Here is a 16,049-nt window from a genome sequence, read left to right as displayed (position 1 = left end):
AATGAATTTGATGGTCATAACCCAGTGTAAACACTCAAGCAAATTATGAAATGTGTGTGTAGAATTTTCAGTGTGGGCCATCTGTCAGAGCAAAACAAGGGCTACAGCTGTCAATGCCAAACTCTCAATGTTGACTATGTTACTGTTCATCTGGCACACTTAGTTGCTCAACCAATGGCCCAGAGACTCTTGATCAAAATGGTGCATATTGGGCTTAAACAATTATAAGCCAAGTTTGAGTTACCAGCATCCCTGATTAAAAATGGCACTCACACATATAATAATAATTATTTTGCTATCTTCTTCTTTTGCTGGCATAAGAGCTTTTTGTTAAAAATACACCTGCATACAACTTGGAATCTTAAAACCCATGGGGTAATAAGTAGAGGAAGGGAAATGGTGTGGATTTGGAGGAAATAACCCTGGTATACACCAGGCTGAAGCTATTCTGTGGTCATTAGCACTGCCATAGGGACTGGGAAGGAAACCACTCTAATGCTGGATCACTTTGCATGGAGGATAAGGGGCAACTTTAAGGTCATCTGAAGGCCTTTGGGAGTCTCAGAAAAAGAGTATCAGGATCTGGGGCAGTTTAAAGTAGAAGGAACCATAGATGCCTCCATCTATTTTATATTTGCTCTGGCCAAGCCATCTGGCAGAAAAAGAGTAGAAAACCTTCCTCCTTTCTGCTCTTTGGAATCTCTTAGCCTTAGTCTTAGGATCCAGAAATCACTTCATATTAGAACAAATATAAAACTTAAATAAATAACCAAATCCACTGCCTTTCAGTTAATTCCAACTCGTAGGGACCCTTTAGGACAGAGTAGTACTGCCCCATATGGTTTCCAAGGCTAAAAATCTTTATGGAAGCAGACTGTCTCATCTTTCTCCCATGGAGTGGTTGGTGGGTTCAAACTGCTGACCTTTTGGTTAGCAAGTTGAATGCTTTAACCAGTACACCACCAGAATTCCTAGAATGAATATATTATGAATTAAATAGGCTTTTGAAGGCTACCTCAGCCTATCAACAAGGCTTTCCCAACCAATCATTCACATTTTAGTGTCCAACCAGAAGCTAGAAGCTGTGGGGTTCAAAGTAGGTACAGGACATCTTCACAGCCTCTTGGAGTTGAAGAGGAAACACAGGGATAGAAAAAGACTACACTACACAAAATATTATAAAGTGCCAAAGGAGTGGCAGAGACCAATAATAAGTAGATGGATGGATGAAGGGATGCAAGAGCTCAGAGGACAAAGGGAGTGTTGGGGGTTCGGGAGGGAGGATTCACAGAGAAAGCAGAATCTGAGCTAGGCCTCCAAGGCTGCATTCAAACTGGTGAAGAAGAAGAAGGTTTCCAGACAAGGGAAGAGAAGGAAAAAAAAAAAACGACTTATGTGCCTGGCCCAGAAAGTTTATGCCCAGGAGTCCTGGGAGTCACATCAAGGAAGGCATGCTGGGACTAACTGGTTAAAGACAGTTACTGAGTGGCCAAGCAGTGTTTAGACTTTACTCTGATGACAATGGAAAATAAATGAAGGCCTTTGGGCAGGGAAATGGATTTCAAATAAAAAATTCTATTAAAAAAGAAGACATATTTTAGGACAAGTAATATGAACTGGAGAAGTCAGAACATTCAACTAAGGGTTACTGTAAAATCCCAGGCAGATGATAATTAAGATGATAGGGCACAAAGAAAAGATGGTGCAAATCACAATTATGAACAATTAAATCGATGGTATTATATCTAATATATAAATATCAGGAGGCAAAATTAGACATTCAGGAGGAAACTTCCAGGATTCTGAATGACATAAGGTATTAGAATTTGAGAGAGTGAGATCAACACTGAATAAAAAGATCTGAGAGTCTCATAATTTCATGATAGAAGGTGACAGTTGGAATTTCATGTTTAGAAGAGATTTACAAAAAAAGATAGTATATATCCCTACCTATACATAGAGTTTCTATTGGTTAGACTGTTAGATCCTCACAACTGGACCAATAAACAATATCGTGATAAATGGGGAAAAGATTGAACCTGTCAAGAATTTCATTTTACTTGGATCCACAATCAATGCCCATGGAACCAGCATTCAGGAAATCAAATGACACACTGCACGGGGCAAATCTGCTGTAAAAGACCTCTTTAAAGTGTTAAAGAACAAAGATGTCTCTTTGAAGACTAAGGTGCATCTGAACTGAGCCATGGTATTTTCAACAGCCTCATACGCATGTGAGAGCTGAACAATGAATAAAGAAGACTGCAGAAGAATTGATGTATGAGAATTGCAGTGTTAGCAAAAAATATCGAATATACAATGGACTGCTAGAAGAATGAACAGATCTGCCTTGGAGGACGTACAGCTAGAATGTTCCTCAGAAGCGAGAATGGCAAGACTTTGTCCCTCATACTTTGGTCCTTTTGTCAGAAGGTACCAATTCCTGACGAAGGATATCCTGGTTGGGAAAACAGAGGATCAGCTAAAAAGTAGAAGACCTTCAGTGAGACAGACTGACACAGTAGCTGCAACGATGGGCTCATGCATAGCAATAATTGTGAGGATGGCCCAGGAACAGGCAGTGTTTCATTCTGTTGTACACAGGGTCATGAGTTCAAACTGACTTGATGGCACCTAACTATAACAACATTCGTTAGATTTACTAATTCCAAACAACCAACTTACAAACAAACCTTGGATTTGTTTATATGTTGAGGACTGTTTGTATTTTCTTATCAGTAAGGATAACTTTGGGGCTCTCTGTAGCAACAATGGGAGCTCTGGTAGCATAGTGCCTAAGGCATTGAACTGCTAACCAGAAAGAAGGAAGGTTGGGCCATCTACTTCCATAGTGATACCACCTGGGAAACCCAAGGAGGCATCACTATGAGTTGGATCCAACTCGATGGCAGTACATTGCATCTTTGTTTATAGTAACATGGACTCAAACACACCAACAGTCATGAGGATGGAGCAAGACTGTGCAACATTTTGCTTGTTATTCTTCAGGTGACATGAGTCAGAGTGTAATCAATGGCAACTAATAACAAAGTTTACTATGGCAAGAAACAGGAGCACCAGGGAAAGGAGGAAAAATGTCAACTGCATCATTTTATATAACAAATTGCTAACTGTGGTTACCACAAAGTTCAAAGAACTAGAAATAGGATTTGCCTAAAGGTATGGCAAGGAAGCTCTAATGGTGTAGTGGTAAAGACATTTGGCTGTTAACTAAAAGGTCTGTAGTTTGAACCGATCAGCCACTGCACAAAATAAAAAAATAAAGATGGAGTGGCCTGCTTCTGTAAAGGTTTACAGTGTTGGAAACCCAAAGGGGGTCACTATGAGTTGGAATCGACTTGATGGCAGTGAGAAGGATATGGCAAGAAAGAGTTTACTGCATCCAGTGCTCGTTTGGAAGAAGCAGTCCACATTTGGACTATGGCCTGTGGGCTCCAAAAGACCAGGTCTGACATCCCAATTCCATCACAACAACTGGGCTGTAATAATTACCTAACCTCTCTAAACCTCAGCTTCTTCCCCGCTCATGGTACTGCTTGTTGTTGTTGTTGTTGTTTGCCATCGAGTCGGCCCCGACTCATAGCGACCCCTCCTTGGGTTTCCGAGGCAGTATCACTACGGAAGTAGGATTGCCCAACCTTCCTTCCGAGGAGTGGCTGGTGGGTTTGAACCGCCAGCCTTCTGGTGAGCAGTCAAGTGCCTTAGGCACTATGCTACCAGAGTACTGCTATGAACATTAAATCAGGTGATTTACCTAAAATACCTCACACATAGGAGGTGCTCCATACATCTTAGTTCCCTTCCCCCTTTCTTCCTTTACGCAAAAAAACTAAGTGTGAGTATATTTGGTTTTAAAAAATGAATTTTAAATATGTAAACTGTCTGATGTGTAAATGTCTTCTAATAATTTTGACATAGGGTGGGGTTTTTTTTTAGGGTTTAAAAAAAAAAAACCTATCTATTGCCAGGAGTTCTGCTGGCATAGTGCCTAAGGCATCTGACTGCTAATGAGAAGGCTGGCAGTTCAAACCTATCAGCCACTCCTCAGAAGGAAGGTTGGGCAATCTACTTCCACAGAGATACAGCCTCAGAAACCCAACGAGGGGTCACTATGAGTCGGATCCGACTCGATGGCAGTGAGTGTGTTCTATCTATTGTCTGGCCAGGAAAGACATTCTGATCTACCTCTCCATTAAGTATACCCATTTGAGATCATGTGCTAACTGGGACACTTTGGAAAGGAAAAGGACCTTCATGAATCACACTTGGCATTTTTTCACTGCAATGCAGTATCTGGCACAATTTCATTAAATAGCCAATTCAGGCACCACTGTTGTTTCTGAGGAAAATTCCGAATATGCTCCCCTCAGTTGTAGTAATTCAAATGTCAACTATAAGAGACTGTCCTCAGCTTTTATTATATGTGACTAAGTGAAAAGGAATTCAAAATTTCAAACGCAATTCAGTTTTGGTCTGACATCTCTGGCCTTGTGGCGAAGATGTGAAGCTGAGTATCTTTGAAAATATGGACCAGAAACAAACATCAGAAGGCAGCACTTGTCTTTCCTCCAGACTATGTGTCACAGGCTTCCTAGCCTTTCCCTAATAATATGAAGCTATTCATTTAGAGATTCAACAAATATTTAAATGCTGTTATAGATTGAATCAAATCTCCCCAAAATATGTATTGAAACCCCAACTCTTTAACCTGTAAATATGACCCTGTTTGGGAACAGGATTTTCTTTTTATTATGTTAATGGAGTTCATACCAGAGTTGGGCAAATCCTAAATGTGATCACATCTTTTTTTTAAATTTTTTAAAATCACATTTTATCATGGTTTTAGTGAAAGTTTACACAGCAAATTTGGTTCGCATTTTACAATTTCTAAACATACTGTTTAGTGACATTGGTTACATTTTTCACAATGTGTCAACATTCTCATTATTTCCATTCTAGTTGTTCCATTTTCATTCATCTAGCTCCCCTGTCCATTCCCCGTAAACTCTCGTCTTTACTTTAGGGTAAATGTTGATTGTTTGGTCCCATATAAATGATTTTTTAAAAGAGCTCTTACTCACTGGTGATAGTGTTTATGATCCAATCTATTATTTAGCTGAAAGGTGATATCTGGGAGTGGTTTCAGTTCCCAGTTTAAAGGGTATGTCAGGGCAACAGTCTCGGGAGTTTCTCTAGTCCTTGCTGGTCCAGCAAAGCTGGTCTTTTTTTAAAGACTATGCATTTTGAGCATTGATCTACAAGTAGATAGATGGGTGGACAGGCTGAACAATCAGGTGTGTCTAGTAAGAGGGTAGTTTGCTCATGACCATGTATAGGGTTAGAAGACAATGTTTCTACATGCATATTTGTATACACTGTAAGAATGCCCAGGTGTATAGTAAAGCTGACAAGGGGCAAGGTTGTGGTAGCTTCTTGGCTACACCCAGAGAGAGTGAGTAGTTGGACTTTTGGGCTCAGGACCATGGTCGCAGGGGACATTAAGCTCAACTGGCATACCTTACTATACACAAAAACACTGTTCTACATCCTACTTTGATGAGTACTGACTGGGATCTTAAAAGCTTGCAAGCACCCATTTAGATGCAATGATGGGTCTCTCCTCATCCAGAACAAAGAAAAACAGAGAAAACCAAAGACACATGGTTGTTGTTGTTGTTGTTGTTATGTGCCGTCGGCCCCGACTCATAGCGACCCCTCCTTGGGTTTCCGAGGCAGTATCACTATGGAAGTAGGATTGCCCAACCTTCCTTCCGAGGAGTGGCTGGTGGGTTTGAACCGCCAGCCGTCTGGTTAGCAGGCAAGTGTCTTAGCCACTATGCTACCAGAGCTCCCAAAGACACATGGTAGACTATGAAATCCTCAGCCTATATGACCATGAGACCGGAAGAACCCAGCTACCACTGTCAACCACTCGGAGGGGGATTGGTACAGGACATCCTGGGCAGAGTGGGAGAACAATGCGAAACAAAACTCAAAATCATACAAAAAAAAGACTAAGTTTACTACTGATCTGATAGAGCCTAGTGAGACCACTGAGAATATGGCCCCTAGCCACCCTTCAAGTCTAGAATTGAACTCACTCTGTGGTCCAGCCAAACAATAGACAGGCATATGGGCTGAACATTTACATCAGGAAGATACACTCCTTGGTGGAGCAATCAAAAATGGGAGAACAGAAGGGCAGTGTTTGCACAGGCAGACAACTCAGGGGGTGGGAGTGCATGGGAGGGAAAGAGAAGAGGTAACTGGGGAGGAAGCAGAAAGAGAGCTGTTACATTGCAGGGAATTGCAGCCAATGTCATGAGACAAAATGTGTATGAACTGTTGTATTGAAAATAAATTTGCTCTGTAAACTTTCACCCAAATCACAATAAAAATTAAAAAAAGATATATATGCATTTTGCTCCATGTTTTTCTCCCATTCTATCCAGGCCCATCTATTGGTCTCCGGTGAGAACATTTGGTATTGGTAGCAGGGCACTATCTGGTTCTCCTGGTCTCAGAAACATAACCAATTATGTGTATGAAAAGAAAAGAATAGAGACAGAGACACACACAGGAAAGACAGTGTATGAAAACAGATACACAGGGTAGAGGCACCTACAAGCCCAGGAATGCCAAGGATTATTGATGGCTACCAAAAGCTGAAATAGACAGAAAAAGACATCTTCCTAGTCATGCCCTAAATTTGGCATGGCTAATCTTCAGAACCATGAAAAAAAAATAAACTTCTGTTATTTAAAGACACTCATTTGTGGTATTTCTGTCATGGCAGCACCAGGTATCTAAGGTAAGTGCCTACTACACACAAGGAATCATGCTGAGAGCACTGGGGACACAAGGATAACAGTTACTAGTTTCTAGAGAGAGTTTTCAACTTCATTACAGAGACAAACTGGTAAGGTCACTATGAGAAGTATATGCTTAAGTAAGGGGTACATCTAAAGACATATAACCTGAGTAGAGAATGGAAGGTGGCTTGTGTTGGGAAGAAGAGCATTCTGGCTGGTGTAACGTGTATGATTAAAACACAAAGACATAAAATGAACAGCACATCTGGGGTGAGAAATAAGGACTGTGCCAATAGGTTAGCGAGGTTAAGCAAGCTTAGACAGTGAAGCACCCTGTCAGGCTGTATATTCTAGAACTTGAACTTCATTCTACAATATTAGAATTTGAATGAACTCTTAAACTAAAACCAAAGCAAACACACTGCTGGCAAGTCAATTCCAACTTAAAGTGATCCAGAGTGCAACTGCCCCTTAGGGTTTCCAAGACTGTAAGTCTTTATGGAAGAAGACTCTCACATCTTTCTTCCATGGAGTGGGTGATGGGTTCAAACTGTCAACATTTTTGTTAGCAGCTGAATGCCTTAATCACTGCACCACCAGAGCTCCTTTTTAAACAAGAGGATTCCTTATACAATTAATACCTTACATGGAACCCTAACATCCACAAGAGATGCAAATAAGATTGTCATACTTGGAGTAGGTGGGGGAGAAAGGGCCTTTTTATGCAGCTACCCTCTTTTTACTGCCTGTTCCTCAACTCCAGCAGGCCTGGTAGGCTTGGCAGCACCTAAAGGATCCATAGGACAGAGACTTAACATTAATTTCTAAGTTCTAATGGAAAACTACTAGAGGTTTCTGAGCAAGAACTATTTAAATCAAAGCACTATTTTAGGAAGATAAATCTGATGAGATGGATTATAGTGAAGACAGGAAGCAGGGAGACCAATTAAAAGATGATTGTGAAATTTCAGATCAAAATTAACACAGGTTTTGGAAAATGACTGAAGGTGGAGGTAAAAGAGGGAGGTGTCAGGGATGACATCAAGATTTGACACTGATGTAACCGCAATGTTAATTCAGAGACTCTGGGTATTTATAGGGAGCATTGGTGGTGTCTTCTTGAGTGTCCTTACTTCTTTTTTGGGAGGCAAAAATCCCAAAACAAGACCACAAGGAGGAGGAACTCAACTGGTTAATACATTTCTGTAAATGTACATTTTAACTCAAGTGAGAAACTTGTGCGCCCCCTCCCATAGTAAACATATTAAAAAGGTATTCATGATGGAATGGATTTACACAAATCATGCAGGCTGTTTGTAATTAAACCTACCTATGCATCTGGTACCATCGGGAGATGTATAAAAACCTGGGGGACATTTGCAAAAGTAACTGCTGACTGTGTTTGTACATTCGCCCCCATCACAGATTCCAGGAATAGTGCTGCATTCATCAATATCTGCAACATAAAGAAGAGTTTCGATATTTGTAGAACAGAGTAAAAAGCCATTCATCATTACAAGGATTCTGATGCAACACTAGTCAAATCACATCCCTAGAAACAGCCATCTTTATGGAGTAAAAGCTGCATGTATAGTCAATTCGACATGTGCTTTTCCTCTCAACACAGATTTTACCAAAGGAATTTACCAAACTCAAGAAAATAGAGCAAAATAAAAGAACATTTCCTTTCTTCCTTTAAAATCTAAGACTGTGGACTGGTGCTTCACCAAGTACCCAGCATGCTAATATTCCAAATGTCATTTATTTTAAAAGTCTGTTTTCCCTGTTCTCTCCATGTTTTGCATTTAAATTCCCTTTCTAATTACTCTACATTGTGCATCACTTCTTGACTTCTTTTCAAGTTGATTTTCCACAAAGCAGATACTGAAATCTATCACCTATTCCTCCTCCAGTTGCCACTGACTTCAGCAGTTTGAGTTGTTCTTACTGATGGCAACCCCATATGTGTCAGAGTAGAACTCTGCTCCATAGGTTTTTGATGGCTCTGGTGGTGTAGTGCCCAAGGCATTTGACTGCTAACCAGACGACTGGCGGTTCAAACCCACCAGCCACTCCTCAGAAGGAAGGTTGGGCAATCTACTTCCATAGTGATACCACCTTGGAAACCCAAGGAGGGGTTGCTAGGAGTCGGATCCGATTCAATGACAGTGAGTTAATGTTTTGGAAGGACATCACGAAGTCCTTCTTTGGAAGCACCTCTGGGTAGATTCAAACAGCCAACCTTTCCTTAACTGCAATAGCCCGGGGCTCCTGTTGCTGTTGTTATATGCCATCAAGTTGGACCTGACTCATAGCAACCCCTTCTTGGGTTTCTGAGGCAGTATCTCTACAGACATAGATTGCCCCATCTTCCTTCCGAGGAGTGGCTGGTGGGTTTGAACTGCCAGACTTCTGGTTAGCAGTCAAGTGCCATAGGCACTATGCTACCAGAGCTCCTAAGATAATAATAGTAGTAACAATAATAATGACAGCTAACATGAATTGAGCATCAGGCCTAAATGCTTTCTGTGTATTACCTCCTCTAATCCTCACAGTTACAGGCATGATCATGGGACTTGATTTATGGTGGTGCCCAGGCACAGCTCTTGCATTACAATGAAGCTTTCTGAAAACTGGCATGAGTAAAACTCAAATTAAAAACAAAGTGATTTATCAATTTTAAACCCAAAAAAGACCAAACCCACTGTTGTCGAGTCAATGCTGATTCATGGCGACCCTGTGTAGTGTAGTGCCTAAGGCACTTGACTGTTAACCAGAAGGCTGGTGGTTCAAACCCACCAGCCACTCCTCGGAAGGAAAATGGGGACTCTATTTCCATAGTGATACTGCCTCAGCAACCCAAGGAGGGGTCGCTATGAGTCGGGTCCGACTTGACGGCACATAACAACAACAACATGTGTTACAGAGTAGAATTACTCCAAAACATTTTCTTGGCTGTAACCTGTATAGAAGCAGATCCTTCGTCCTTTCTTCTGCAGTTCTGCTGGGTGGATTTGAACCATCAATCATAAATTAATAGTAGAGTGCAAGTCATTTGCACCAACCAGGAACCAGATAAAGTGAAGTTAAACTCAAGTCTCCTATTGGTTGGGAGAAGATAGAGGGGTAGAATTTGCACCTATGGGCAAGCCCTCAAAACTAGACAGGTCAGGAAATACATTCTACTGCATACCTTCCTAATGTTCACATGGATAAAGATAAAACTAACTAGGCCAAATCGTTAAGTCTGAAGAAGCTAATTTAATGACTTCGTATTTCCCTTAATGGCCCCTCCTCAATGACATGCTCTTTTCCCTTCAGGAATCTAGTGACTTTCTACTTTCCTGAACCATCTTGTTTCTTAGCCCTACTGCTAGACAATGATGAAAGTAAGAGAGCTCTGATTTCATTACCAAGCTATGGCAAGTGTTCCTGACGGTAAACCAGTTAACCAGTTGCTGTAGAGTTGATTCTGACTCGTGTAACCCCACGTGTGTCAGAGCAGAACTGTGTACCACAGGGTTTTCAGTGGCCATGATCTTTCAGAAGTAGGTCTTTCAAATCCAAGGTGCCTCTGGGTGAGCCCAAACCTCCAACTTTTTGCTAGTAGGCCAGTGTGAATAGCCGTTGGCACAACCTAGGAACTCCCCAATAGTAAAAGGCCAGATGCCAGAATACATTCTTTGAAACTCATTCATACTAATTGATTATTTCTCCAGACCTTTAACATTATGTGTTTATCTCCTTTTAACAGAATTTCAGGAATCCAAACCAAAAACCAAACCAAACCCACTGTCATTGAATAGATTCCAACTCCTAGTGACCCTAAAGGACAGAGTTGAACTGCCCCATGAGGTTTCCAAGGCTGTAATTCTTTACAGAAGCAGACTGCCTGATTTTTCTTCCCATGGAGTTGCTAGTAGGATCAAACTGCTGACCTTTTGGTTAGCAGCCCAATGCAAAGTGAGTGAAAATTGGAAGATAGTGGCTTTCTCAGAGTTTCTATAAGTCAGTCTGTACCAAATGCCAGCCATAAAAAATAAATCTGGGAGGCCTGGGAACAGGGAGATTGAGTCTTGGCTGGGAAGAGCTATCTATTTTTGTGCTCTGGATACCTCCTTGAAGCAGGATGGGAGAGGCAGAATTGCTGGAAAAAAAATCTATTTCTTGGTAGCTGTTCGTGGTCTCACTAACTTCCTGTTGTGACCCTTTCCTTTCTATTGGCTGCCCCTGTCCTTTGTTCTTGAACTTCCTTCTCATCCCTCATCTCATTCGATCTCCCTGGGCCTTCTTCCCAGCCCTAGCCCACCTCCCTATCCTGAGGCTCCTCAAGCAGAAGGAGAAGAAGCATGGAAAACAGACAGGATGGAGCTTGGTCTTCTCAGTCCTGGGACAGGCATCACTGGGGAGCTCGAGCCAAAGTTCTGATTTTAACCATGAAGGAGGGACAGCAGGAAACAGTTAACCTGATACTGACTGTCTGGATTACTAACAAGGAGAGGAGAGAGAAAAAAACAAAACTAAAAACTGTGGCAGCTGTTTAAAAGTAATTATGTGACACTACTGATTAGGAATGCCATGGAAGCCTGCGAGATTAATTTTGTTGATTATAAACACTGAATTCAGTGTAAAATGTGTGACTTGACCAAAAAGTAAACAAGCTGATTCTTCGAATCATGTACCAAAAAAAAAAAAAAAAAAATTCAGCCTTACTATTTTATAGTCACACCACGTATACCAGCTTCCATGGTTCACAACTTGAAAATAATTAGAAATGTAAAGATGTCATCTGGATTGTGGAACTAGAAAGAATCCTACAATAACATCTTGTTCAACTTATCATTCGAAAGTTGAAGTAACTCAGAGATGGTAACTGACCTGTTCAAGATCCCACAGAGGGGATAGATATAACCAGGATTAGGGCCAAAACAAACAAAAACACAAAAAGAGTTGCCATCAAGTCAGTTCTGGCTCATGGTGACACCATATATATCAGAGCAGAACTGCACTCCACATGGACCAGGGCCAGGTCTCCCTCTTTCCCAGTCCAGCATTCTTTTGCTTACAACACGGAGTTTTTGGTTCAACTAACTGTATAGGGAGAAGGTTAACTCAAGTGTGAGGAAAGGGGCTGAAACCAATTTTAAAGGATGATGCCCACACAGTATGGGTTAAGTATTCCCAGGCAGTCATTCTCTTGGTGCCTGAGAGGATAAGAGCCCCTAATAGCAAGGAGCCTTTAGATAAATGTGCTATTATTCTGGAAAGGGGAAGGACTGAAGGTTTTGGCTCACATACTAGGAAGTCATGGAGTTAAGAGCTTTTTTTTTTTTTAAAGGCCTTTGCATTATGCAGTCTATTATAATTGCTTAAGGCTAGACTGGTGATAATCTAAATCCCCAAATATTAGTGGTTAATTAGGAAGCCAAGGGACTTCTCCAGAAATAAAACGTAATCCCTTAATTACACTTTTTTATTCCTTAATTTCCTCTCACAGTAACCTATGCAAATATGGACTTGGTTTTCAAAAGGAAAGGCCCATGTGTTCTTTTGGTGTGCACACTTTACAGTCATCGGAAAAACCAATAACAGTGTTGGGTATGAAGTCCACTTCCCTTTTTCTCTAATCACATCTATAAATCTCAGTTGATTTCTTCTAAAATTTGCAAAAAAAAAATTTAGTATTTGTTATTTAATCACTTTAGCTTGTTCATTTGAGTTTCAAATATACCCAAATTGTATGGATTTATTTAAAACTTGGTATATGACTTTTTTTTTTTTTTTTAAGTTTTGGGGAAAGGAGAACTATTTTAGAAAGGAAGTGGGGAACTCTGCAAAAAGGAAGTTAGCATAAAAAGTATTTTGATTAAACCTCACATCTGAGGTTAAGCATCTTGTAAATTTGCCAAAACCAATTTGATTGAAAGTAGTATGGGCTTCTAGGTACCCAATTTCTTCTTCTCCAAGTCAAGTGAGAGACCCATTTAAGAAGCCAACAAAATTAATGGCAAAGGTGCTGGGACAATTGCCACAAGGTCACAGAATCCCAGCAACCTGACCATTTTCCCAGGGCACACACCCAGCCTCTTGATTCTTTGAACAGTTTTGGGTCAGACTTTCTGGGATTCCCTTTATTGACCTTATCTGGAGACCATTCTTTCCCCAGAGTTCTAGGATTCCCACAGTGCAGTGCTGGAGTTGAAGGAGAGAGCAGGGGAGTTGAAAGAGGGGACCCAGCTCACGAAGGGTGTTCAGAGGACGTTCTGATGGCTTTCCTACATTGTTGATCTACAGATCAGCAATGCCCAAACTAGCCTCCAGGCCAGAGTACAATGAGTACTAACAGGGCATTTTCTTCCAATGTCAATTTTGCATAGAAAAACAAAGAAGGGAAAAAATCATCATCTGAATTTAGTGTAACACTAGATGGCAAAGGAAAAAAAACGTCTAGCCAAAAGTATTCTGTTTTTATCTTGCTACGCTGACTTCAAAATGCAGCTGAAAAGAAAATATGTGTGGAAAAGAATTCTAAGTAATTGTATCTCAGACAGAATTTTTGGTCCTTTGGGTACTCCACCATAACAGGTTTCTTAGCATTAATGGATTCTTTCTCTTTCTGTCTGAGCATTGAATCTGTGTCTTTTCTCTTTGTACATCTACAGAAGGTGACTCTTTCTGATATATTGACTTACAGGAGTGAACAAAAAGCAGGGAAATAATCCTAATCCATGCCAAAAACTCTCATAACTCCAGAAAATAAAACAGAGACCAGACAAGTCATATGGGCCATATTGCCCTAACTCTTGAAGGTGAATCTCTTGATGCCGAATGTAATAAACCAAGGAAACATAAAGATATAAGGCACGACTCACTGTTGATATGGATTTTACATGTAATAAATTTAATAGCTTATTAAATTAATGCCATAAAATATATGTATTGAAATAGTTGAAAATCTATATACATATATTTTAATTATTTCAAAATATTAAGAAATCTAGTTATTAACAAAGTAGACAGAAGTAGTGACTTACATCTTTGACAATGTAATAGAGTACTAGAATGTGAGTCAAAAGATGTGAATTTTAGCACTATCTGAATGACCTTCCACAGCACACCTAACAGAGTCAAGACACCATTTCTTAACTGATAATGTGAAAGGGTGGAACTAGGTTGAATTCTTTTCCCTTTTCAGTATGAACATTCTCTGCTAGTAACTTATACAACTTCTAAAATACATTGGCCAATAGAGAGTCAACTTTATTGTTCTTTGAAACATATGTTTTTAGAATGAACTAAAATATTTTTCACAGATACCTCAAGTAATTGCTTATAACACGTTCATGAACACAATCTCAATCATAAATTCAATAATGATTAATAACCTAAAAATACCTCCAACCTATAAAGTCCTATCAGAGTTAAGAGTCTCCAGTTTCAGGGCAAGCAGATATCATACTTCCTATATGTAATTTATTAACTGTACTTCAAGCTGAAAGCTATCTTGTGCTTATATGATACTCCATTGTGATCAACCAAGAAAGATCAAGAATCCAAACCCAGGCAAATGAACTAAAAACAATGATTCCACATTGCTAGAGGTCAGAAATAAAAAGCAGCCACTTTTTTCAACCAAAATGCATTCACTTAAACGAAACCTCAGACCACAGCCCATACAGTGAGTATAATTTGAAGATTTCCTCTTCTGAGCTGGATCAGAGAAGTAGTCCTGAGAACGCTGTTACATTACTATCAACCTTACTACATACAAGGTGCATCTACTCGTCGAAAAAAAAAGTTCAATGTTGCCCACATTTTTCCTGGATATTCCCTCTTATGGAAAAATAATTTACTGTATGTGGCAGCCAGGCCTTTCCTTTTTTTTTTTTTTTAGTAAACTGTAATAGTGGTGAATATGAACCCATTTTCTGCACAGACGTTGGGAGAAGCTCCACCTATAAATTCAATGCAAATATAAAAATTTATTTCAAGCTACCTTCAGAAGCTCCACCTATAAACTCAAAGCAAATATAAAAATTTACTTCAAGCTACCTTCCTATCTCATTAAAATCAAAAGGTTTCCATTTGCTAGGAATATATGATCCCCCACAAAAGAAATTCCAAAACTTGTACTAAGAGCATAACTATAAGAGATAATAGACCTCTCCAAACAAAAATCAAACATGTATTTCAACAAGAAAAAGTAGCAGTAGATATATCACACTGATGCTATCTAGTGATCAAATTTAAATTCATGTCTCTAAAACTATGCAAAAACATGTGTCTTGAACATTTTAAACCAAATATTGGTTCAAAAATATTTCATGTTTTAATATTTAATTTGATTCAGATGTACCTCTTATTTTGGGTCTATAAAAGTGGAAAAAGCTGCAGGGTTTTTCTGGTTCAATAGCACAGAGGCATATTATTCCTGGTAAGAGTATTATATTTAAGCATTCATGGATATAACAAAGAAATATTTAGAAACAATTTGCAAGCAAAGCTTGTCACTGACATTGAGTTTTGCCTGCCTCCCTCCAGTCCCCCACCCCCACTTAATTGCAAAGTATGAGATTTCTTACCTTCACATTTTTGTGACACTTCATTAAATTTGTGTCCAGCAGGGCATTTGCACTCAAAAGACCCAACAGTATTAATGCAATTTCCTCCTTGACAGAGTCCAGGGATGGCCTGGCATTCATCCACATCTGTCAGATTTCCAGAGAGAGAGATAGAGGAAGAGAGAAAAACAAAGAGGAATATAGATTCATATAAAATTCATTCCAGAAGAAAATGTCACAGTTTGTACATAACAGTACTAATATAGTAATCATATCAATGGGTTATCTGTCTATCATATTTGAAATATTATGAGAGAAATTATTTCTCACTATTATATTATGTAATTTATGTGTTATATTTATGTATTTTATATTTATACAATATAAATTATTTGATCAACATAGTTCAGTCAACAATTTTCCAAAATAAGTCACAACTCTTCTTTATTTTCTACCTCTCATCTTCCCCCATGTAGGTGAAAATATTTTCTAGATTGTTATTATTATGTATGCTGCAAAGTTACAAAGATAAAATGTTAAGAAGACAATTCTTTACTGTTCATTTTTATCTCCAGATTGACAATAATAACTCAATAAGTTATTCAAGGAATCTTTAGAATCAAAATACCACACATTTCTACTTAAAAAAAAAAAA

The 16,049-nt window shown here is 39.4% G+C and overlaps 1 protein-coding gene across 1 annotated transcript in view; it reads right to left on the bottom strand.

Annotated features, from left to right (window-relative positions):
- Positions 1–16,049, bottom strand: part of FBN1 (fibrillin 1) — a 357,319-nt gene that overhangs the window by 145,857 nt on the left and 195,413 nt on the right. The window contains exons 8-9 of the mRNA XM_007935310.1: positions 15,416–15,541; positions 8,164–8,289 (exon numbers count right to left, since the gene is read on the bottom strand). Coding sequence (XP_007933501.1) covers positions 8,164–8,289; positions 15,416–15,541 — 252 coding nt within the window. The remainder of the gene's footprint in view (positions 1–8,163; positions 8,290–15,415; positions 15,542–16,049) is intronic.

This window comes from Orycteropus afer, unplaced genomic scaffold, assembly GCF_000298275.1.
Source record: "Orycteropus afer afer isolate SDZICR_OR568_19922 unplaced genomic scaffold, OryAfe1.0 scaffold00026, whole genome shotgun sequence".
In the NCBI taxonomy this organism is placed as follows: domain Eukaryota; kingdom Metazoa; phylum Chordata; class Mammalia; order Tubulidentata; family Orycteropodidae; genus Orycteropus; species Orycteropus afer.
Note: the sequence above shows the minus strand (reverse complement) of the source record. Positions and strands in the feature narration are given on the sequence as shown.